This window comes from Gymnogyps californianus, chromosome 20, assembly GCF_018139145.2.
Source record: "Gymnogyps californianus isolate 813 chromosome 20, ASM1813914v2, whole genome shotgun sequence".
In the NCBI taxonomy this organism is placed as follows: Eukaryota; Metazoa; Chordata; class Aves; order Accipitriformes; family Cathartidae; genus Gymnogyps; species Gymnogyps californianus.
In genome coordinates, this window is record NC_059490.1 from 7,948,721 (window position 1) to 7,973,724 (window position 25,004).

Here is a 25,004-nt window from a genome sequence, read left to right on the forward strand (position 1 = left end):
TGGGGGGGGCTGAGCCGTTTGCACTGGGGGGTCCTGCAGAGGGAGGGTGGGGAGCTCCTCTGCCTGGCCCCAGGGCTCGCCCAGGAGGCAGCGATGCTTGTGGGCTGGCCAGGACCGGGCTCCTGGGGTGCCACAGCACCTGGTGCCTGCGTACCAGGTTTCTTGCTTGGTTTGCAAGGACCCCCCCCCCCCCCCCGCCCCGCATCCATCCAGGCTTCCCCTAGCTCGCAGCCGAGTCGCAGCCACATCAGCCAGCGCTGCCCATCTTTGTGGGAGGACGGAGGGCAGGGGTGGGCAATGGAGGTGACAAGGGAGGGGGACAGCACCATCGCAGGCTGTCCTAGAGCCCCCACGATCTCATGGGGGGCTCTGGGGGTTTTCCTCTGCGGGGTCCCCCTGCACGGAGAGCTGCTGGCTCGGGGCTCAGCTGTGACCGTGGGCAGGAGCTGCCTGGGCCCGTGGGGGTTCGGCTTGGCAGCAGCGGGGCCGAGGTTTGTTCAGCGGCAGGGCTGCCGGCGCGGCAGCGGGGCTGCCTGTGACGCAGCGGCATTAACCTCGATTCTGTGCCGCCGCCGCTGCTCCTGCAGAGGGGATTAAGGGGCAGCGAGGGCTGTGCGGGGAGGCTGCCCGGCGGCTGCCGCCGGCTGTTGCTGGGTCAAAACATGATGGGGTTTTGTTTCCCAGCCCCACACGTCCCCACCGCAGCCGCCGGCTTTCCTGCCTGCTGCCGACTGGGAGGTGCTGGGGCTGCAGGGGCAGGATGTGGCCCCGGCGGGTCTGTGCATGGTCCCAGCGTGCTGCAGGCGTGTGCTGCTTCTCGGGTCACTCTCAGATGGGGCTGTGAATCGCCGCTTTCTTGGGGGCCGTGCTTTGCTGCCGACAGCATTTGCTGGTGTGGGGGCTGCTCTGCCCCCATGGCACAGAGCAGCTCAGGGACCTGGGGAGGGAGCTGCTGGCATGGAGGTCTGGTGGGGGCATCTGCTTGCCGGAGCCGGGGCAGCCGCGGGAGGCCAGGCTAGGGTGTACACGGGTGCCATGCTGATGGGAAACAACCCTGGTTGTAGCAGCTCCCCCAGAATCCCGCTCCCCAGGGCTGTGGCGGAGATGGCCTCGCCAGCTGAGTCACCAGTTTGCTCCCGATGGCTTCACCCCAAGCTGATGATGGTTGGGTGACCTCAAGGGCGTGAGGCATGAGGAAGGGACGTGCCCAACCTTGGCAGCCCCTGCCCTGCTGCAGCATCCCGGTGCTCGGGGCCCTGGAGAGCGGCCGTGAGGATTTGGAGCCGTCCCAGCTCCTCACCTGGGAGCCCCGGGGACTCGGCGCTGCCTGGGTCTGTCTCGGCCGCCGCTGCCCGCGCAGGAGCTGTATCCACGGTGCACGGCCCGGAGGTGTCTTGAGGACAAAATCCCAGGATGTGGCCTCGTCCCCTCGAGTCCAGAGTCACCCCATGCATGAGACAAGCAGCAGGCAGGGACTGCGGGGAGTAAGCGCCAGCAGAGCTACCGGAACCTCCCCAGGATGCACAAAGCGCTGCGGGGCTGTCAGGATGCTCATCGCCTGCCACGCTGCTGCCTTTTCCTCTGCAACCTGGGGCCTTGTCCTACAAGCAAACACCTTTGGATAATTTGGGAAAACAGGATGATGGCACATCCCTGTGGCCGGGAGCAGGGGATAGTTTCATCTCGCCATGGATGAGAGCAGCACCGCAGTGAATGCTGGCCTGGGCATGGATACCACCGCTGCTGAGAGCGCCCTGAGATGCAGGAGGGAGCAGCCTGGAGAGGTGCCGGTGACCTGGCTTAGCAGTTTCCCCAGGCACAGGCCGGTGTTTGAAGCCGGCTGATCTGCCAAAGAGGAGCTGACATCTGGGACAGCAGCATGTCACTTGTGCCATCCTGCACACGGAGGCTGTTCCCGGGGCTCCCAGGCTAGCAGTTCCCCACCGGCCCGGGATGTCCCCACGTCATGCTGGAGCAAGGCAGCTCCCTTTGGAAGAGGAGATGGTGGTGGTAGCTGAGGCGGGGTGTTTGCCAGCACTGTGTGGGCAGGAGCTGCCTCTGGCTCCGTGGGTGGATGCTCCCGTCCATCCTCCCACTCCTGGAGACGAAGCATTGGCCACGGCTTTGCTTCCTGCGGGGAGCGGGCAGCGTGGCAGTGCTGCCTGCTGCGCGGGGTGCCAGTGGGCAGGGCTGGAGGAGCGCCGGGGCCAGGCCACAGCCAGTGCCCCACGGGTGCACGGGGACCTGCCCCGGCTGCAAGGGAGCTCGAGCCGGTGGCACCGGCTGAACTAGCCCAAGTTTGGGGCTGTGCCGGCTGCTGCGGGGAGCTGGATGGGGACGATTCTGCCCAACCGGGGGCAAGTGGCTGCAGGGAGGCGGCGTGCTCAGGGTAAGGTCCGTGGCGCTGGCAGCAGCCAACCTGGCTTTTATTAAAGCTTTCTTCAGAGCCCTGCTAAAGCCCTTCCAGATGTGAGCTGCCAGGGCCATCGGAGCCGGGGGAACCCGGGGGATGGGGATGGGGAAGGCGTACGTAGTGGTTGCAATTAAACTCATGCTGCAGAGCGGGGAGGCCCACAGCTCCCGACCCAGCTGGGGGGTGAAGGGCTTCGCTGCCGCTGCGTGGGGCTCGCAGGGTTGGACGCTGCCTTGAGCAGGACCAGGCTGTGTGGGGAAAAGAGATGAAAGCCCCATGGGACAGGCGGTGTGGGGTTGGCATTGGCCATGGTGTGTGCACGGCAGCACCGCGGGGGGATCCAGCACTGGGGAGGGAACACGGGGGAGTTGGAGCAGCAGGGCTGGGGTTGGCGGCGGTCTGGCTGCAGCCTTGTGATCCTGGTGTCCAAACCTGCTGCAGGGCCCCACGGGAGCCCAGGGCAGCTGCAGCCTTCCTCCTCCTCCTCCCGCTCCCCCCGCTGCCGTTCCCAGCAGCCGCAGGGCTGGCAGGGAGGAGGCGGCGTGGCGCTCGCTGGGCTCTCCTGTGTGCCGGGCTGGAGCGCCAGGGAGGGCTCCACGTCAGAAGCCATTCCTGGACCGTGCTGGAGACCGCAGTGTTTCCCGTGGCACTGCGGTCGCCGAGGAGCTGCTCGGGCTCACTGTGGCACAGGGCTGGGCGTGGGGCAATGCCACGGTCCTGGGTCTGTGCCGAGAGCCAGAGCAGCTTGAGCGTGTCCTCGGGAGCGTGGGGTCTTGGTATGCAAGAAGGGACATGAGGGACCCCAGCGTCCCCCCCATCATGATGTGCAGTGGCTTCACAGGCAGCCAGAGGCTGGGGCAGGGGAATGGCAGCTCTGTGGCCGGAGCAGCAGCTCTGGACATCTTTGCGCTCGCCCGGAGCATCTCCCAACCCAGCAGCTGTAGGAAACTCCCATGTCCTTGAGGAATGACCCCGCGTGCTTGGCACGAGCCTCGCCTGGCAGCTGCATGCACGCAGGCCTGGGAGCCCCCACCAGCCCCTGCCAGCTCCCACATCCCATCCCCTTCCCCAAGGGGACATTAGTGCCAGGCTCTGCCCCGCTGCCTACCCCGTGCATTACAGGGATCGATGGGGCCAGATCAATACCACCAGCTGGGGACTGAAAAGCCCCAAAAGGCAACTGCACTTGCCTCTGCCCAGCCTGGGGCCCGGCACCCACCACAGCGTGTGCCGGGGCCTTGGGAATGCCAGCACCTTGCCGCAGCGGCCAGGCACTGGGGCAGCATCACCGAGTCCCCCGCTAGCCCCAAAGCCAGAAATAGCAGAGCCCGTCATTCCCAGGGGTTATAAATAGCCTTGGCTATGGCGAGACGTTGTTTTTGTGCATGGAGAACGCTGCCCTAGTTCTGTTTCATCAAGCTGCTGCTTGAAATAGTCCTGATTTCTTGGAAGTTTCTTGCCGCTCGGGTGTGGGTTAAAGTGCTGCCTCGCAGGGGCTCGGGGGGGGATGACAGGGCAGGGAGGCTGAGCCCACCCGGCTTAAGGGCATGGCCAGAGGGACTCCAGACCTTCCCCCCTCCATCCTTTTGCTGTGGGCAGCATGTTGCCAGAGAAGAGCACGTCCCACGCCTCATGCTGTCTGCGGGTTGGGGGCTTCGGGGGCCACCAGGCTGGGGCAGCAGCGGGGCTGGCATGGGGCTGCGTCCCCGTGGAGCTCACGCACCATTTCTCCCCACAGCTGGACCCACAGGCCGTGCAGACGAAGAACTGGCACATGGACGTGATTGAGATGAACGGGGTAAGCGGGGCCACGGGGACCCACAGCCCCTCGCTTTGATCGCAGCCCCTTCCCTAGGGCTGTGCTGTGCCTTCATGTGATGCGGAGGTGACGGGCCAGGGCCAGGCTGCTGGGACTCACCCCCTGTCTCTCGCAGATCAAGGTGGAGTTCTCCATGAAGTTCACAAGCAGAGACATGAGCCTGAAGAGGACCCCGTCCAAAAAGCAGACCGGTGTCTTCGGGGTCAAAATCAGCGTTGTGACAAAGTACGTGCAGGGCTGCGGGGGCTGATCTGCTCCGGTCCCTGTGGGTGTGGGGTTGCACCATGTCCCCTTGCTCCCACCAACGCCGGAATGCTCAGCTTTTGCTCTCTGCTGGGGACTTGTCCTAGCCCCATCCTTACCACCCGGCATGCCTGTCCTGCCCCTGGCCCAGGGTTTGCAGGGCTGGGCTGGCCACTGCGGGGTTCTCTGGGAATCTTTGCTCACGGCTCCGCTTTCCGAGACAGGCGTGAGCGCTCCAAGGTGCCTTACATCGTGCGCCAGTGCATTGAGGAGGTGGAGAAGAGGGGCATCGAAGAGGTTGGCATCTACAGGATCTCTGGCGTCGCCACTGACATCCAGGCATTGAAAGCTGTCTTCGATGCAAGTGAGTGTCCTGGGGGACGGCCACCCTTTGTGTCATGTTCCCCTGGGAGGGTTCACAGGCACCGAGACGCCCCTGGTCCCCTGCCCTGCAAGCCCAGGGTCTGGTTATTGCACTGCATGTGTGCAAAAGGTGCCGGCGTGCCCAGGAAGGGGCTGGGGGCGAGGAGGAGGGTGTAGCTGGGAAAGCAAACGCCCAGAGGTCCCAGCCTTGTTTGTGCCTTGATGTCTCTGAGCTGCTGCCGCGCCTGGCTGGCTCCTGGGAGACACTGAGTCAGGGCAATGTTGCAAATGGATTTGCAAATTATTCCGCGTCCCGTTGCCCAGCCAGGCAGGAACCGCTCGGCTCTTCCCACCTCCAGCCTGGCTAAATGGGGCTGTGGATGCGGCGGTGCTGTCCCTGCCCTCCGGCCAGCAGCCTGCCCAGATAGCTGGGGTGAGACGGGGGGTTGAGACCCAGAGAGGAAGGCGGTGCAGGAGGCGTCACATGTGGGTGCTCTCTGGACAGATAACAAGGACATCCTGGTCATGCTGAGTGACATGGACATCAATGCCATCGCCGGCACGCTGAAGCTGTACTTCCGCGAGCTGCCCGAGCCCCTCCTCACTGACAGACTCTACCCCGCCTTCATGGAGGGGATCGGTAAGGGCTCGGGGGTGGGGAAGGAGTGGGTGCCCAAGGGTGGCTCTGTTTGGCATTGCCTGCTCTGGGATGGGAGACTCCCGCGGGTCCTTCCCAGCTCAGCCCACTCGGTCCTGGCTGTCCTTGCTGGCTCCAGGCCAGCTCGGGGCTCGTGGTGCTGCTCCCCAGGGTGCAGGCAGAGCCCTATGGGGCAGGGCCAGCCGCTCATGCACTGGCTGCCGGGAGGCATCTGGCCACGGTGGGTCCTGCTGCTGCACAAAATATCACCAGCCTCTGTCCTGAGCCCTCTCCCTCCTTGTCTCCAGCCCTCTCAGATCCTGCTGCCAAGGAGAACTGCATGATGCACCTTCTCCGCTCACTGCCTGACCCCAACCTCATCACCTTCCTCTTCCTGCTGGAGCACTTGAAAAGGTAATGGCTCGGCTTGCGGCTCCCGGGGGGCCACCCAGCGCAGGCGGGAGGTGCAGGACGGGTCTGTCTCACCGCTTTGCTGTGGGGATGGGACATGAGCAGTGTTAGAGCCACTGTCTGATTCCTATGGTGCCTGCGTGGCCACGGGCTGATCCCGAACTGGAGGCAGATGGTGCTGTGCTGGTGCAGAGCAGGGCTGCGGGCGGCAGCCGGGGTAAGCAACAGTGACTCGGTGTTGGGCAAGCGGCAGAGTGGCCCTTTCCCTCCCAGCCCCTCCAAGAGGGTGCAGCCCGAGGTGTGTCCCACCTGCCCCATCTCCCCAGGCTCCGGTGCATTTGCCACGGTCCTGGCCAGGCTGCAGCCTGTTCAGGCTCGGACCTGGCACGCCATGAGTCCCTTTGGCTGATGTCGGTGTTGGCTTCCCACGGCTCCTCTCCGCGGGCCCTGTAGGATGTTGGTGGGATCCTGGAGCCATTCTGCCCCACAGAGCAGCCCCCGGCGCCCCAGGGCCACCGGCCACGGTGCCAGCGGGGACTGTGCAGCACACAGCCGTTGATGCGGGTCAGCTCTGCAGGGAGCAGACGTCCTCTGGCAAGATGCAGCTCTTGGCTGCCGCAGCCGGTGTGCAGCTGGTTGGACAAGCTCTCTGCGGGGAGCAGCTGGCCTCGGCGCAGGACGGGGAATCAATTGGGAGCTGTGCGGTGTCCCCCTTAGTGGGAAAACTGAGTGCTGCGGCCCTTCCCACCAGTCCAGCAGTAGTCCCTGCAAAACAAGGTGCAGTAATCCCTGTAACTTGTCTGCAGTGGGTGGCCAAGACCCAGAGACGGTCAGCTCTGCGGACATGTCCCAAAGCTGCAGGTGATGCACCGTGTCGCTCATCCTGGCGCGACTGCAGCAATGCGTGGTTTGCTGGGCTTTATCTTGGCCCAGATGAAGCCCATCTGAACCTGGGGACGGACAGTTCTGGGGTTCGCTGGGGGCCCAAAACCCATGGAGGGCACAGGGCTGTGGGCAGGGCAGTGGTGCAGCACACAGTGCCTGGCCAGAGCTGGCCACAAGTTTGGGACCGGGGCTGACGGCTCATGTTACTTGCATCATGAAGCTTTTTTTTTTCTCTGGTTTGGCTAAAACCAAACAGAAAAAGTGATTGATGCTGGGGGGTGGGGAAGGAAAAATCCATTTCCATCCTGAGAACCGGGCACAGCCAGTTCCCACATCTGCTCCCCTGGCCGGGGCTCAACCGTGCAGCCTGTGCCGGGAGCACAGCTGCCTCCTAACATGGCAATGTCGTGGCCCTGGTTCCCTCGATGCAGGCTGGCTGGGGTCCCACAGGGTCTGAGGGGTAGGGAGCCTTGGGGGGCGTGGGTGCGGGGAGGTGCGGGCTGGTGCGGAGCTCCCCGTACCCTGCCAGGGCCCGGGAAGGGTGGAGGCCCCGCAGCACATAAGCAAGCAAGGGCTTGGTCGCTGCCACATCACACCCGGGGCTCCCGGCCAGGCCCAGCGGCTCCAGCAGAGGCCATGAAGGGGGCAGAGCTCCCTGCCCTGCACCTGGGTTTGCTGAGGGCCGTGAAGAGCAATGGCAAGCCGGAGGTGCCCTGCCAGGTCTGGGAGAAGGGAGACCAGCACTCGCCCCCCGACGTTGCCCCACGGTTGTCCTGCTCCGGGAGAACAGCATGAGGGGCTCACGCTCCCTCTCTCCCTGTACCCCACAGGGTAGCTGAAAAGGAGCCTATCAACAAAATGTCTCTCCACAACCTGGCCACGGTCTTTGGGCCGACACTGCTGAGACCCTCAGAGGGGGAGAGCAAGGGACACCTCACCCTGGCCTCCGACATCTGGTCCCACGATGTGATGGCCCAGGTAAGAGCCGTGCTGGCAGCGTGGGGCTGCAGCCCACACCAGCACTCCTGGGGTTGGGAGCGGAGGGATTTACCTGCCTGTCTGGGTAGATTTGTCACTCTTTGCTGGATGTGGCTGCACAGGGACAAGCTGGGAGGTGGCAGCTCTACCCCTTTCTGGCCTAACACCCCCCATTTGCCTGCTACAGGTCCAGGTCCTTCTCTACTACCTGCAGCATCCTCCCATCTCCTTCACTGAGCTGAAACGCAACACACTTTACTTCTCCACGGACGTGTAGCCTGCAGGGAGAAGGCACCAGCTGCAAACACTCCCAGCTCCCTGCTGGGGGACATGGACTGGATCGCAGCCCCCCAGGGAGACCGGCCCGGACCCAGGACGGTGCCGCCTGCAGCTCCTGTACAATTGCGTACCAGTGGCCCGGTCCCACCCCAGGCGCCGTGCCTCTCTGTAAAGTAGTCGTGTCTTATGTCCCTTCTTGTGTTCAAGAATTGTTTTTATGTATATTTGTTCAACAGAAGAGGTAGTGACTGACAAGGGCTGTGGACACAGGTTTCTCCCTTGGCTAGTTTTCTCCTGGACTCCATTCTGCCTGCTCACTCCTACCAGGCACCTCTCGTCTTGCCCAGCTCGAAGCCTGCAGCGTCCCACGAGTGCCTGTTTCGCTGCCCAGCTCCCCTGCCCTACGCCTGCATGTGCAGCACCGGCTAGCTTCAGAGGCTGGAAGCTCACAGGCTTCCCTCCCCGGTGACGGTGACAACCAGCTCTGCTTTGGCTTGCTGCCTGCGCAAACGTTGGACCCCGTGCCTGGATCCTGCTCTGGCCTGAGCAAACCTGCAACCACGAGAGCAGAGGAGCGGGGTGCTGCTTCCTCCTCACCACGTCTCTTCTGGGTGCTTTCAGGCCAGTCCCCTCTACAGCCCTTATCCTGTGCTTTGCCTGTGTGCGTGTAGCGTGGCGGTTACTTCCCTCGCTGTATCTCGCCTCCAAGTAGCGTTTTGGGGTAACCCATCACACAAGGCTGGAGCGAGAGGTGCTGTGCTGGTCTCGATCCACGGCAGGCTTGAGGGATGGCCAGCCGGGCAGGTCTGCTTCCTCCACCATGGGCTGACCCCAGGTCTGTGCTCTGGCACCGATGGGGTCCCATCAGGGCATGTGGATCCCACAATTTCCCCAGCAAGCCCTGGCAGGGAGGGGAACAGGGTCCCTGCCGTTTCCGTACACCCGTATCTCTGCCGTAGCGAGGCACGCACGTCCCTGCCAGCCCAGCGCTGCCACAAGGATTGCCGATGCTGGCTGCACCGTGCGGCAGAGCCTGCCCAGGCATCAGAGTTCCGGCCGTGGCCACAAGAATGGGGAGGCTTTTGTTTCCCTCCTTGGCCTTCCCCGCTGCCCTGGGCACCGGGCAAATGGCAGCACATGGCCCTGCCTCGGTGCCAGCCAGGCTGCTGGAGGCGAGTGCTCTGCAGCAGCTGGACGGTCACCCAGCCTGGAAACCAGCACAGAGGGGCGGGAGGAGGAAAGCCTTCGTGGCCCTCACTACCGAAGGCAGAAGTGCTTTGTTTTCTCTTTCTCACAAAGCAGTTGCTGCTGGGTTAGCCGCGCCTGGCCAGCTCAGGTCCGTTTTAGTTAGTGGCTCCAGTTTTTGACCCCCAGGCTGATAGCTGGAGTTGTCACGCCATGTCCCAAGGCAGGACGGCCGCATGCCTGCGCTTGCTGCCAGGCTGTGCTCCGGCTGCCGGAATGCCTGGCTCCCAGTATGTCCCCCACCCTCCCACACTCGCAGGTAGGTGCTGGTACCTGTTGGGACATGAAACCTTTCGCTCTGTGAGCCGAGTCCATGTTCTCGTGGGAAAAGCCCCCACCTCCCCGATTGCGTTGGCCCTGTGCTCTCCTGTGCCAAATGGAGATGGATGCAAAGTGACCAAGCGTATCCCTGCTAACAGCGGCATTGCCTTTACCCTCCCGACTAACAGACTGTTCCAGGTAGAGCCCGGCCGCCTGCCACCGATGCACCAGGTATGTCCCAAGCCCACCTTCCCCGGGGAAGGCAGCACCTGCCGGCCCCGCACCAGCAAAGCAACTAAAGGAGGGGAGGTCTTTCAGTCCCCCTCTAAAGGGCTCACACTCCAGACCCTGCTCCTCTTGACTACCAGCTAAACAGAAGGGAAACAGCATTGCAGAAAATAACCAGGCGTCTGTCTTGGCCCTGCACCCAGTAAGGAGGCCGAGTTTTAGATCTGACTGCACAACGGATCCCTGTGTGTGTCTGATTTGTTACATGTGTCCAAGTCTCTGTCCACGATACTGTCATTCCAGATGGAGACTCTACAGCCAAATCCCCCCGTGCAACAGTGGCTGGAGGCCCGGGCCACACAGCCCCGGCACAACAGGCTGCGGCCGTCCCCATGACTGGCTTTTGCTTGTCCCTACAGGAAGGAAAAGAGGGGGGTGGACTCTTGCAGCTACAGGTAGAATAGAACTGTTAATTAATATTTGACTTTCAAAAGTTGTTAAGGATATATTTTTGTTTGTGTTCTGTTTCAACTTCTGTAGATTATAAACTTTAAATGGCTGTAAACCATGTGAGGAGAAAAAAAAAGTGTTAATAAAAATGCAAAGCCCCAACATTTGCACAAAAGGAGCCCTGTGGTCTTGCTCTTTGCACTAACTGATCACCTTGGCATCACAGCTGCTTCTCTTTTTGTCGTGGAAATCTTGCTATGCACTTCAAGCCAGTGGTATAAGCACAGGCATTGTGCCAGGCAATCTTTTAAGAGACATCTTATGGTTTGGGCTACATCCTTGCATTTCAGTACATTCTGGAGGAAAAAAACTGGACTGTCTGGAGCCAGCCCGTTTAATCAGCCCAGAATTACTCAAGCTTGAAATTCAGCTGACTTGCACAGCTTCTGGCCTGAGGATACTGAACAGGCACAGCAAGGGACATCAGGCAATCTGGAAACCTCATCTGATTGATTGATAGATCACATGGTCCTGTATCCCCACTTCTTTCCATGTGGGAACGGGAGACAATATGCCTCCAAACTGACCACTGACCACCGTATCAGCCAAACCACCCTGCTAGTATTGCTCTTCCAGGTAAGCAAGTGCTGTCACCATTCAGGGATGTCAAACCGTGGGTGCAAAGGAGGGGAAGTGGGTGGGAGAACCCCTATTAGGTGGGTGCACTGAATCTGAAATCCTGCTGCCTCAAAAAGATGAGGGTGGGTGTTTGCCCTTGCGGACTGGCTCAATGAAGGTTAAAATCAGCCTAAACTATTCTGAGTATAAAAATTAACCCGAGGTCTGAGAACAGAGCTCAGTTAGAAGAGCAAGAGGGCTAATATGAACGCAAATCAAAAAGGGAGCAGCTCCCTGAGCTAATGAACAGATGTTTTGACTTCAGTACCAATGTTATGCAGAAATAACACTTCAGTTCCCCCAGTGTAACACTAGGGCACTCCGAGGTGGTACAGGGATGTGATGGGAAACACGTGTGCTAGAGTGAATGCCCAGTTACCTAACAGGGGTTTATTCTCACAACTCTGCTTTCTAGTCTCACTGTCAAACTGCTGGAACTAATGGTGTGAGCCTGTGGCAGTTAAAGCAGTAGCAAGATTATTTGTACTCCCACAGCGAGGTTAAATCAGGCTAGCCAAGTGGCTACAGAGAATTATACTTCTGCAACAATCTCTTTTTTTCCCCTTAAACTGTTTTGTTCATCTGCCAGTAACCACACGGTTCTAAGGCTAAGGATTCCTTTTTGCTTTTCCCTTTAAGACATGGTAAAGAAATCTGGCTCTCATCTCTGTACTTGAAATAAGACAAGTTGTACAGATGGTGGTTTGTCTTCAGCTGGTATTTTAAGAAAAGCCTGGAACAAATTTATTTCTCCACAGGATTTTACCTCTCCTCAACAGAGTAGCAAGCTGCAAACTGATAACTGTTAAACACTTGCAGCACATTCAAATACACGGTAACCTAAATCACTGCATTTCTTTTTGAAGATTGTGCTCCTGCCTCTTTTGATGCTAGCAACAGACTTAATCAAAATCAGACCCAAAGGATCGAAAAAGCTCAGAGTCCAGGCTTGTTTCCTGGAAACTGACAGTCAGCTGATCCGTCCTGGAGATACTGCTCACTGCGCCTGGCTCCATCCTTGCATACTCCCGCAAGTCTGCCTGAAGCAGCACGCCAGGGCTCAGAGCCAGATTATTGTTAGTCATTCAGGAAAAGCGGCCAACACCATCCAGCTTGCACTGATCAGGACTCCAAAGGCAGTGGAAAGGTAAGCCTGATGGTTCTTCTGCCATGATGCAGGCTCTGGAACAGCAGCAGCTCTGGAACAAAAGGGAAATTTGCTCCCAAGGGATCCCGCTGTTACCGTAGATAGTAATCAATTGCAGCGGAGAAAGCGGCAAATCCACCACAGCCGATAACCCCTGCCTTCAAACCAGCTGCAATGCAAAAAGGGTGGGAAAGAATGAGACAAAATAGGAAAGATATTTTTCTTCCCAGTAACTAGCTTACGCTGGGCTGGCTTGAAGAGCTTACACCCGCAGGAACCTGGCAGTCCGCTGCCAGGTAACACTGGCACCACCACTGCCCAAGGTTCAGGGGGAGAACCTGGCACACACTGGCCTTAAAACTACCACGGCTGGACTAGCACGGCACACTGGCCAGGCGCTGTGTTGCTAAGTCTCCCCCCAAGGGATAGAAGAGAAAACGCCAGTGGCCATTGCTGATTTCAGCGTGCTCTGATCCGAGCGCTGCAAGTGGCTTTGCTGTTGGACTAGGGAGGGATAGGGAGAGCAGCTACTGCTTTGAAAGCTCTAAGAGGATTAGGTCCAGGACAGACACAACTTAACAAGCTCAATTAGAAGCACTTTCAAGAGCACTTTCTTTTCTTTTATGCTCCATGGACAGTTTTTTTTCTTAATGAGAGGTGAGAGAAGTTTGATATTTCTAATGAGCAGAGCAGCTCTCTTCCTACTTGGGACTTTTCTCCAGATGTTGTTAGCACTCAAGGCTTCCCAAAGTCCCCACTAGTGCCTGCTGGACTAAAATCCCAGTGCTCCTGCTCTTTTACAACTAAATAGAATTGTCTGTTTGAATTGCTACATGAGAAAGGAGGAAAACATTTTACACACTGTGCAAATTAACAGAGTTACTGCCAGTGAAATAGTATATGTAAGTAGATCTCTGTTAACACAAGAGCTGTAGCTTCAGAAAGTTGCTCAGTATGTATTTTTGGCTCCCTCCCCACAACACCATAGAGGAGTGTGGATAGCTAGCACCATTTCCTGATTTTTCTTTCAAGTCAATTCTGTTGATTTTCCTCCAATCTCACTGTCCTGCATGACCAAGCCTTCCCTACCCACATATATCTTTCAAGCTGACAGGAAAGCGATAGAGAGAGCAGTTCTGCCAGTCTGGAGTACACTCTCATGTTGATATCACCGTAACCCCATGCAAAGAGATTTGTAGTGTGTGTTCCATTAAAAACACTGCATGCTGCGTAACCAAGTTAGAGTCTTATCACAGAAATAGTTCATAGCAGGCACTACCAACCTCTGAAGCCGATTGCTCCTCCTGTGATGCAGCCGCTAATAACACTATTCTTCCAGTCTGACTTTCCACGATACTGTGGAATTAAAAATCAGAGTCAACAAGTAAATACGGAATAAACACTCAGTATCTATACTAATACCAAGAAAGATTAAATGACCTTCCAGCCCCTTCTCAGCTGAGGATGTTTTTCCCTCTGTTCTCAGCAGATGGCCCCCTGCACTCTCAAACGTAAGACTTGCAGGGCCAGGAGAAGAGGAAGGAATGGGTCACCAGGACAGGTAAGACAAATTCATATGGTGCAATGCAGTGCTACGGCAAAGGTTCTCAGGTGAGCTGATACAGCCCCCAGAACACAGCACTATGCACTAGCACCAGCTCAGAGATTTTAAAGGCACCATAACTACGTGAGTGCAACACTGAGCCTGGCCATGCAGCCTGGTTCTCAGCACAGGTGAGAGCCACAGCACCCTGCTGACAAAGATGTACTATTTCCATAGCCAGAGCATGCTAGTTTTTCACCAGTGCAGAGATCTCTTTGTTCCACTCCATTGTGCAAGCAGAAACACTTTTCTTCTAGACGAGTTAAGAAATAATTGTGTCTATCAATTAAAAGGCAGTACTCAAATTCATAACAGGCTAATTTTCCTATTTAAGAAAATGGATGATAGATCTACCACTGAGCTGCACAAGGTCATTTCTTGCTGTAGGGGCAAGATGCAAATAGGCCTGTTACTTAAGAACTTTCATCAAAGGATCCCTTTCTGCATATGGAAATTTTAGAGGCTCAAATTACCATGTTACAACTTGCAGTTTGATGTTTTAAAGTAACAAGTACTTGTAGCTAGGGTTTTAAAAAGTAATGCCTATGCTTGCCAATACAGTCAGGACTTGAACTGAAAAGGACTTTACTATTGCATGCTCTTCTGCTCATTCTGTCAGAGAACAGCAGTTCTGAAGACAGGTCTCAAAGCAGAAAAGCTTTGACGGCCAAGAAACAGAACAAACTAGCCTACTCCCTTGCCTATTACAAAGGGGATATACATACTTATTTGGATCTAGTAAAACAGATTATTAAGTGTACAAGAAAACATTTCTCAATGCTTAAGAAGTTATTACTCACAGATTCTACCACACATTCGGTGCAGGAGAACATGGCGCCCACAATGGCGAAGTTCTTTGCGTAGGATATGCCTCGCTGCCCCATATCTTTAAGCACCTCTTTTGCGGTTGGTGTGCGATATGGATCCTTGGGATCAAACCCAACGTTGGTGTCAATGCCAGCTGTGAAGATACCAAATGCACCTCCCAGAACAAATCCTGTAAAAGACAAACAGTATAAAATGAACCTTGGCTGGATTTGAGCAGCACATTCCCCACAGGCACCAGAGCACCTCCGCTCCCGCTGTCTGTCAACGCTGCAGCATGAAAGGGGCAGTGCAAGAGCACAAATGGCCTGTCCCTTGATACTACAGACACTGTTGCTGACACCCTCCTTGCTGACAGCCTCTGCTGTGCTGAGAAAAGGCTGTGAGCACCTCTTCCTTTGCAAGGAAGGCAGACAGACAGAGATCCCTCCCTGGGACCTGTGACAGACACTGGAGGAGGCTTAGAGGGAGGGAAATTAAACACGGGGGTCCCTGTGCTGCAGCCTCTTCGCCATCCACCCCTTTCCCGACGCCACGGGGACCCCCCCACTCCCTAACCGCCCCCACAGCTGGCTGCCCCGACCACCGGTCCCCGCTAACGCCCCGTCCCTCCAGCCTTCCCCGGCTCCCTCAACCGCCCCCGCCGCACCTCCCACGCAGGCCAGCGCCGCCTTGAAGGCGCAGCTCTCCATGGCCCGCTCCACCATCTTCTGCTCCTCGCTCTTGGGCGGGCTGGGGATGCCGCCGAGGGCGGCGGGGTCCCAGGCGCGGGGCCGCCGCTGCTCGCCCACCAGGTGCTGCAGCAGCAGGCTGTACTGCAGCGGCGGCGGGGGAGGCTCCGGGCCACCCGGAGCGGAGGGCGGCGGCACTGGCGCCATGACCGGCCTCGGACACCCGCCGCCGGCTCGGCACCGCGCCCCGGCCCACGCGAGGCGCCGGTAACGCGGCTCCCGGCAGCCGTGGCGGCGCGCGGGGGCCCACGGGAGCTGTAGTTCCGCTGAGGGCAGGCGCCGGCCGCGCTCCGCCGCGCTGTGACTACATATCCCAGCGTGCCCCGCGGCAGCGCACTCACAGAAAACTACGACTCCCGGCACGCTCCGCGGCGCGACAGGGGCGGGTGGGTCGCGCGGCGTCTCACGGGATTGGCAGTCCCTTGGGACTGACGGGGACTACATTACCCGGCGTGCTGCGCGCCAGCCCCCTGGCGGCCGTTAGGACCGCTGCAGGTGAGGTGAGGGCTCCGGTTTGCCGGAGCATCTTCGAGAGCGGCGGGGCGGCAGGTGAGCGCGGCTCGGGCTCCGGCTCCGGCTCCGGTTCCGGCTGGAGCAGGCCGGCGGCCTCGCCCGGGGCAGCCCCAGGCTGGGGGAAGGCTGAGGTGCCGCAGTGCGGGACCGAGTCCCTCTGCCCTGCTCTGAGGTGCGGGGAGGGGGCGGGAAGCTCTGAGGTGTCGCGGCGTCGGCGCCGTCCCCCCGCCGTTCCCCCTCCCTGACTGACTTCTGGCTGCGCTGGTGTCTGGGGGCAACAGGTCCTGCGACGGGGCGGGAGGTTGCAGCCTCTCCCCGCGCCATCCCTCGAGCGGCCGGGACGAGGGCAGCCCTCTGGTGAGGGCAGTGGATCCCGGCGGTAACCGGGGCGGGCGCCAAGCCCGGGTGCCTCAGTCGTTGCGGGTGCAGAGACCAACTCCTGGCAAAGCCCTTGCCCCACGGAGGGGTGGTTCGGCGCTGTGGTGCACCTGAGGTGCTGCTAGCTGTACGTGTGGGGAGACTGGAGCCCGGGCAGCCTGCGGTTTACCCCAACAGCCTTCAAGTGTTGTCTGAGGTGAGAGCTGAAGAGCCTCATGGCACCTCAGCGTATAAGCTCCTAGCCTGAGCTCAGAAAAAATATCTCCGCTTTTCCATGTTTTCCATAGGCCAGGTGAAAACGCTAGAGTATCAGGCCACCTCCGGTAGCCGTTCTGAGGAAACCCTGGCTGTCTCTGGCATAAAGTGGCAATTTTACTTCAGGACCTGTATATCTCAAAAGGGTGTAGAGAATAACCAAAATCTGTCTTTCTGTCACAAAATGCAAACTTAGCTCATGTCAAATCATATAGGAACCTTGGCTCTTGGAAGCATGTTCTGTTTGGTAATGAGGTGAGAAATGTTGCTTTTTACCCTCGGTAAACAAGGTGATGTGAACATTAAAAATCGTCTACGTGCTTTGCTTGTGTTGCATTTTGCTTAGCCTGTTTTACTTTCTTGTTCTTGTGGGCTAGAACCAGTTTTCTGTTCAGCTTGGCACAAGCGAAGATAGGTATGCCTTAAAAATAGCTTTCTTGACTTCTTTTTTGATATTTTCTATTTTAATTTTAAAAGTTACCCATAGGTTTTTAAACCCCTGAGAAATAGCTGTGACAGTTTCAATAGGATGCTTTGAAGTAGTGTATTTCAATAATTGAAAACTATTTAAAAGGTTTTAATAATTATTTTTAAAAAATGCATTAAGTATGAAATCTTCCTGATACCCTGAAACGCAACTGTTTAGAGATCCCGAAGTACACAATTCTCTTTCTTTTTTTATCCTTTGCACTTTGTCTTGCTTATGTCTTAGTTTAGGACTGAATAGGTAGGTTCAAACAACAATTTAAATTGGTGGTTTTACCACTTCAAATATTTAATTATACGAAGTTCGTTTTCAACAACTTTCCTCTTAAATTCCACTGCCCTCTACTGGTTGGACCAGTAGGGTCCACCTGCCTGGTGCTCTTCCCTCTCCACTCTTTTTTTTACTCCTTTGTTTGTTGGTTGGTTGGTTTTCTTTTTTTTTTTTTTTTTAAGGTCAAAAACTGTTGAAAAGCATGCTGTTAAAATCTACTAAAACAGTATCTTTACAAGGTAAAGAAGGTTGCTGGCAGGATGATCTCCCTAAGGAGCCCTGAACTTCAGATTTCAATCTTCTCCATGATCCAAAATAACCTAGTTCGGCTGATCTTGAAGTCACACTGCAAAGCCTATTTTCCAAAGGCATAATGGGGAAAAACGATATGTTGGATTTGGAATCTCAGCACTGAGAGTTTACGTGTATAGGTGGAATATTGTTTTGACTTTCTTTTCTCTGTTCCCAGAGAAAAGACTTTCTTTGACTTTCTTTTCTCTGTCTCCCATTTTCTCTGTTGGAGAAAATGCTGGGTTACTATTTGTTTGTAAATAGAATATTTTTATAAATAAATATTTTGTAAATATAATTATTTTAAATAATTATATTTATAAATATTTGTATATATAAATATATGTATATGTTATATTCCCCCCCCTTAGGTATTTAAATCGTTTTCTCCTATTCCTATTCATGCTGTTCTGTGTTCTACATATGAACAAATACATGTGCCTGAGTATTTGAATAATCTCATCTGCCTGAACAGACTTTTCATGTGAGTGAAATCAGATGAAGGATTAAGGCTTGGAGAGAGAATCTGAGAGTTCAACACATCTTTGATACATAAGTTGTTCAAATGAAACTTTCAGCTGTTTCTTTTTTATAAACCTGTGAACCTTCGTTATTGCAGACGTGTGTAGCCAATGCATTTGATCCTCTTCCTTCACCAGGCTCTTACTGTCTGAATGCTGTCCCTGAAATCACACTTTCATCTTGGAGCTGTTAAGTGTCCAGTATAAGAGCTTAGGTTATTTTTAACCTTGCCTGGTCCCAGATGAAACATTTTTGGTTTGTGCGAGTATGCCTCTTTCCTGTGTGATGACAGCATTACGTGCAGATGATCATGAGTTTTTCTACAGCCTGCAATGGATGCAATGCTCCAACATGTTCAGCGTCTGTTTCAGCAGAGGGCAGCACATGGGGATATTAAATAATTGCGTTTCACTTGACCTTTACAGTGACTCAGTCTTTCTCCCACACTTCAATATTCTCCAGACGGGATAAACCTTGGAAATAATGGGGGTTTTGTCTGAAATCCTGTTTTTGCATATGTCTCTTAGTTGTAGAGCTCCCAGGTTTTGAATCGGTTTTGGCTGTCATTTTTGGCATTGCTATTTAAAAAAAAAAAAAAAAGTTTTCATAGTGCTCAACTTTATTTTGTAAAACTGCCAGTTCCAGAGTCTTTTCTGAAGTTATCTAACTGGGCAGGAAGTGGCTGAAGGTGGAAGTCGAAGTCAACAATCATTAGATTAAATCCATTCTTTTTCACTCATGCCTACCTGTCTGTACCTTTTTCCCCTTACCAGAACTGTGGTGATCTACGGGAATGAGAGGAAGAGGGGATAAATTAATGGATATTTTAATGAAAAAAAAGGAAAAGCTTTCAGTCACACTACAAGCAGAAGAAAGTATGGCTGCTTTGCAGTTGATCACACTGCCGACCTTGCCTTTTGTGTAGCAAAGAGGTTTCCAGTGGCTACAAAAGGAAGTGTGCTGGGGCCTGCTGGGCTCTGATTCTGGTAGCAACACTTAATGTTTCCATTCTATAGTCTTCTGATCTATATATTAAGTCTGATGCTTTCCTACTTCTCATCCAGGTTGTGAATGTAGTTGGTTTTTTGTTGGGTTTTTTTTGTTGTTGTTTAAAAGATTTTAGGTTTGGAAGGGCATTGGAGAAGTGCTTTGTGAAATATATGTAAATTCAGTGAAGGAAAGTTGCTTTAACTTCTGTACTTCCCTTGGCTTACATGAGTTTAACCAATTTTTTTGTTCGCAAGTGCGGTTATTTTTTTTCTTCTGAGGTAGCAAGGCTTTCCATGTTGGAGAATACTGTTACTACCATGGCAAACAGCTGAAGTACTGAAAAAAGGTTAGATTGTAGCTAGATGGCAGGTACATGGGAGTTAAACCTGCAAAGGCATTCTGACTCACTGATCTTTTTTTTTTTTTTCTTTAGGTCAATATAAGATAGACTGCAGAGAGAGATATTTCAATTAAAATCTCCTTCTAGGATCAGCAGACTTGTGCCTTGTGACTCTGTTCTGTAACTCAGAGAGGAGGAGCAGGATGTGGGTTTTCAAGATGATTATTTGATCCTGTCTGTTCTTTTTAACATTTTATATCTCAAAGTGCACGTCCTTTTTGAAAGTAAGGTGGTTTCTTTGTGTTTGTCCCACTTCAGCAAGTTACTCCTTCCCCTCTTCACAGTTTCCCTAATATTACGCATACTTTTGTTTTCACCTATGAAATTCAAAATGCACTTGTGTTGTAACTCATGGTCTAAAAAAAGATCTGTATAAAGTTTCAGACTTCATAATCTCCCAGGGATTTTAGCTGTTGCTATAGAAGCCTAAATTCTCTTTTGAGAGACCTTTCCAATATAAAGAAGTTGATACTGGAGGAAAGTTGTCATGGAAATATGCAGCAAAAAGAGAAAGGAAATCTCAATTTGATGACTGTTACATAGGCTTAGCCAACTTGGTGAAGTGGCTTCGTATCTAGAGATCTGATTCTGCAGATTCTCTTAGTTACAGTCCAGTGGACTGGAATGCTACAGACTAGAACCTAAAGAAATACATTATTTAATATTTATATAACCAAAGATACCTCTTCAACTCCGTGAGCTTCATGTTTATCCAGATTCAAGTTTTCTCACTGCATAATAATGTCTAAAAAGCAGTATGACACTATCTATTAGGCTACCCAACCCTCCAGATGGGGAGGTAAGGTCCCTTTGGAGCTGAGTTTGTGGCTGCGTTGCAGGAATGGGGCTCATCGGTTCCCTGGTGTCAGGCCATTGGGGTGGGTGCAGAGAGCAACGTTATCTGCAGCTGCCACCGATGTTTCTCTGTTGGAAGGAACCCCCTCCAGGTGACGTTCGTAGGCTGGGGAATTTCCAGCAGCCTGGTTCTAATGTGGGATGAGCTGTAGCACAGCTTTTTATTATACTTCTGGCAGTGACCACTCTGAAAGGATTTACAGAGCTACCACTACTGAAATGAGGCTTTCAGAACCAATTTTTAAATGACTAACTAAAAATAGTTTATTCTGCAAGCTTCAGTGCCATTTCAGATTTGAACAGGAGTCCTTTGTGTCCAGCTAAATGATGGTATAAGCAGATCTCTCTCCATAAATTTCTTGTCCACTTATACTATCACTAAGCCTGGTTGGTTCCCTGGTTTCAAGCTTTTTGTGGCTTTCTTACTAAAGCCTCCTGATATCTAATAGATGTGATTATGGGTGAGCTGCCTTTAAATATCTATTACCAGTGTCACCATGGTAACTGCTGTAAGAGTTTCTTCCTGGTAGAAGGTTCCCAGCTCCCTGAGATACAACAGGGCAAAATGCTTAGGCTGTTGTTTTCACGGTTTGAATGAGATCACACACAATATCAAAGAGGAAAAAATAATATATTTCTTATTTTTAATAACAGTGAATGTTAATGGTACTGAAAGGAGTAAGATTGATTCTGGAGTCTGTCCTCAGATCAGAGAATAGAGGACAGTTACACGGACAGGGACAGACCAAGCTCTCCCTGGAGAGCATGCCTTCACCAGCAAGCTCCTGCAGGAGTAGGAAAATGTCGCTCTCCTCAACTGAGCCAACGCTTGGCCTTTCTTTTAATACTGTCAACAAGTGCACTAATTAATCCTAATGAAGGATGAAAAATCGTGATATTCCACTTGCCACAGGAGCAGGCAGAGTTGCTGAGTAATTCAGTGTGGAGCAGAAAAAATTGAGCTGGCTTGCATGTTCTCTCCTCATTTCTCTGTATTCCCAAACTGCTACTTTTTTGCTCTAGGCCTTCAGCTGCTGTGTACCAGGCTAGCAGTGTTAGTTGGGCAATATCCAGAGTGACTTTCCTGCTGTCCTGGATTTCCTGATCTTCCCCTCTCCTTCTCTCACATCTGCTTTCTTTTCCAAGTTCTTGTTGCTTGGCCAATCAATCCTCTTTTGCTCTGTAATGACAGTTGTTTCTATAGGCTTCTCCACATGACAGGTTCACTGATGTCCCTCATGCTAACTCTGTCACCTCGGGGGGCTGTTTTGCTTTTATTTATTTATTTATGGTAAACAGGTCACAAACTCCATAGGATACTTTTTCCTTTTCATGCAATCTGTTCTCTTGCTTCGTTACCCTCCTATTTTAGTATCTGCTGGAGATTTTAAATTATCACTTGCTTTTATAGAAACTTGGAAAGCTGAGCACCTATTTCTGCCGCTCTCCCGCTTCATTAGCTGTGCCTGCTGCTTTTGGCATTTAGGCCTTCTACCTTTTGGTAAGGAAGGCTTCCGTTCGTGTAACAGGCTGTTCAGCGTAGCAGTTCTGTACAAGAAAATGGGAGGCTGAGCTTATGGACCTTGAGGAGAGGTGCAATTTGCTTTCACTTTCTGTGTTTGTGTGTGGGGACAACTGATGTGACAGCCAGAGCAAGTGGTACTGTGCACCTCTGATGGAAAGAGTTCTGCCTGTCTGGAGGATGAATTCATGCTGATGAAGCACTGATATTTGTCCTTACCTGCCTCATAGGCAACACGATCTACATACTAAGATATTTTTTGCTGAGCTTAAAAATGCTCATAATTTATTTTAGTTATAATGTTTATTGTGTGCCAAATTTGGACTGGGGATTTAAAATGAAGTAATTATGATTACTAACCAAGAAATCCAAGGAAATAATTTCCACAAAAAATCCTGAAAGCAGGACCTGGGTCTCAGAATGGAATTTGCTTGCATTATACTGCTGCGTGTTTCTTAATAGTTATTCTGTAACACTGTGGTTAATACTGGGAGGATCTCAGTGTTTGGTACTTCGAATTTCAGCTGCATGGTTAAATTTCTCAAGCGTGCTAAGTTGATTTAAAAGTTTAAGCAGCAGCAAACGTGTTCGTTCATACAAACTGTCTGGAAGCAAGGAATTGCTGAACTTTAATTTAGATTCTCTCTTTTTTCTGGATTTGATTACGTCACCAAAGCCAAACTTTTATGCTCTGATTCTGGGTGCCTATGTATAACAATATGCATGTCTCTCTTTTGCAAAACTGCCGACTTATTATATGGGAGGTAAAATCAATGGGCACTGTAGATCCTTACTGGCTTGTGATATTTTGTCAGCAATTTAGGTGCCTTTGTTTCCCTACCTGTAAAATAGATGAGTTATTAAGCTACTGTAATGATTAGCTGATTCTGTTCAAGTAACCTGTAAAAGATGCAGAGAGTAAGAACAAGACGGAAACTCTAAAACATTGCTATATGGGGAATCAAACCTTACCAATAGCTTTTTTTCTGAAATCCTGATCTACATTAGAGGTCTTGTTCGTCTCCTGGGACTTGAACTCTTGTGCTTCATCAGTTTTCTCTGTTAATTTGTCCTAGTTTTTGTTGCTGCTGGGCTCCCCGTGATGCACTCTGTGCATCTAGGCATACCCTGCAGTTCTGCTTCCATTCAGGGGCTGTCAGCAGTTCCAGTGCAAGTCCCTCTGAAACAAAGCTGACAACTCAGGTCTTTTATTTGCTTCACCCTGAAATGCACCAAAAAGTTCAAAGCAGTGGGGCATTCCTCCACCATCCCGTTGGGGTTTTTTAATTCTAAGGCAGCCTCCAGCACACATCTTCTCCGGTCCTTAATTTTCCTGCACAGCTCTCCATTGTCAGTGATCAGCAAAAATTTAATGAAATGGTTTTCTGTTCAAGGCTCCTTAGCGTTTCTAATGGATGCCTGTTGTAATTCCTCTCCTGTTAGGTGATAAAATGCAAGATTTTCCAGCATATGATCCCTCTCGGACAATAAGCAAAGGGAGCAAGTAGGGTTGTGCAGTATTTTGCCTGTGTAGGTAGTAAAAACTTGCTGTGCTACTTGAATATGGTAATTCTCTATGAATTGTTAATGAATGCCACATTATAACCTATATATCGGAAAACTAACAGTGAGGAATAATAAAGGAGATACTCCCCTTCCCCTAAGTCTTTCATTTAGTCATTGAAATAAAAAAATTCAGTTAAGTAAAAAAGAACACTGAAAGACTTATCTTCCCCTTTCAGGGGAGAGCACTGAGTATTGCCTTTTCCACATATTTGAATTTATATGCATTTTGAATAGAAGGGTGACTGCAGTAAAGCTATCCTTTTTTTGTTGCTGTCTCTCTGATGCCTAAGAAAGTGCAGACATTTGAAAATTGCAGAGAAAATTAAACTTTGGATAAATGTGTGCAAAAGTGATCAGAGACTTTTATTTTAAATATATGAAATACAATGAATATTCCTTCACCACATAGATTTCCTTCCTCATTTTGCCTTTTTCTGTGGGTTGGCTTTTTTTTTTGGTAGATAGATGTCTGTTAACTCTTCAGTGTTCTACTCGGAAATGACAGAAATGCTGAAAAATGCTGGCGCCTCTTACAGACTCTTACTTTTGAAACAGGCAGTTTCCTAATTCTATTTTTGACTGACTTAGTGGCTGTTCCCTTGGAAATTTTAAAGTTGTTGTCTGGTCTTCTGAAATTTTGGCAATAGGCACCAGAGGAAGCTGTTTTTCTTGTCTTCTATAGCACTCCATGTTCCATAAAACATATCTGCCTTTTTTCCAAATTTTATGATTCTAGTCTCTTCCAGCAACAAATATTTTCTCTAGTTGCAGGTCAAAGCTGGTAGCTGTGCCACAGGCTGAGCTCCTCAGGTATATGAGTGGGAACATGAAACTGTGTAATAGTGTCTTAAGAACAGGGCGGGGGAGGAATCTGAGTTCTCCAGGTCAGCACACACAGCTTTCTTGCACTGGCAGAGCCTTTTTGGCAACAGTTCCACGAGTTCACTCTTTATATCCACCCATTTGATCAGCATCATCTTGTTAACTGAACAGCAGTTGTTTTTGTCAAAATGGAAAGTGGTGCCCCATGATTCATTCTGCAAATGTCCACTAGCTGCTTGAACTTCCTGACATCTGTAGTGGAACTGAGAAAATAAAGAAGTTTGTATCAGCTATGTACAAAAAGGAAGAAAGCGCGGAGTAAATGCTGTCCCAAAGCCATGGCCTGACTCCACTAATACCCACTGTCTGATGCAGACTTCCCTTTGTAACTACTTTTGGTTTTATAACTCCAGACAGTAATGTTCCAAGCCTTATAACTGAATTAGAGACTTGCTTTAAAAAGACATTGTTATTCACATAATAGCCTTGTTTATGGAATTTCTCTCCTTTGTAATTAAGACTGTTGCATGCACAAAAGCAGTTAAATATAGCGTAAATATCTGTAAATGCAAAGATATTTTAAATCGTGTTCCTTGTGTGAGCCTTTTTTCCACACTCTCTTTCTCTGCATTTGTTTCTCAAATAAGCTATGCCACTGGAAATTCTGCCCTTTTGCCCATTCCATTAAGTTGTGTCTCATCCATATTTGTTCTTGTAAAATTACACAGGCAGTGCAGGTTGCAACATAAAGCATTTGAATTCTTCAAATGCAGCATTTTAAAGGTGTATTGACTAGTGGGGTTTGGTCTTATTCTCTCATACCTTGTTGCAGAGTCATGGGAGCTAGTGGATTGAGCAGTATGCAGGCAATATGCTCACTGTTATTTTGTCCGTCAACCAAATTTACCAGCTGGGTGAGAACCTGGCAGATTCTTTA

The 25,004-nt window shown here is 52.0% G+C and overlaps 2 protein-coding genes across 5 annotated transcripts in view; one reads left to right on the top strand and one right to left on the bottom strand.

Annotated features, from left to right (window-relative positions):
- The window catches only part of ABR (ABR activator of RhoGEF and GTPase), a 32,351-nt gene extending 21,961 nt beyond the window's left edge, over positions 1–10,390 (top strand). For all 4 annotated transcript variants that reach the window (XM_050908702.1, XM_050908703.1, XM_050908704.1 and 1 more), the window contains 7 exons: positions 4,152–4,211; positions 4,348–4,457; positions 4,700–4,839; positions 5,344–5,478; positions 5,784–5,889; positions 7,602–7,749; positions 7,937–10,390. In XM_050908702.1, coding sequence (XP_050764659.1) covers positions 4,152–4,211; positions 4,348–4,457; positions 4,700–4,839; positions 5,344–5,478; positions 5,784–5,889; positions 7,602–7,749; positions 7,937–8,026 — 789 coding nt within the window. In that variant the 3' untranslated portion in view covers positions 8,027–10,390. The remainder of the gene's footprint in view (positions 1–4,151; positions 4,212–4,347; positions 4,458–4,699; positions 4,840–5,343; positions 5,479–5,783; positions 5,890–7,601; positions 7,750–7,936) is intronic.
- Positions 10,391–10,816: 426 nt separating this feature from the next.
- Positions 10,817–15,722, bottom strand: TIMM22 (translocase of inner mitochondrial membrane 22). Its single transcript, XM_050909206.1, is given in 6 exon segments — positions 10,817–12,206; positions 13,321–13,393; positions 14,441–14,637; positions 15,115–15,420; positions 15,423–15,500; positions 15,644–15,722. Coding segments are annotated over 6 exon segments (810 nt in total). The 3' UTR covers positions 10,817–12,129.
- Positions 15,723–25,004: the final 9,282 nt, after the last annotated feature.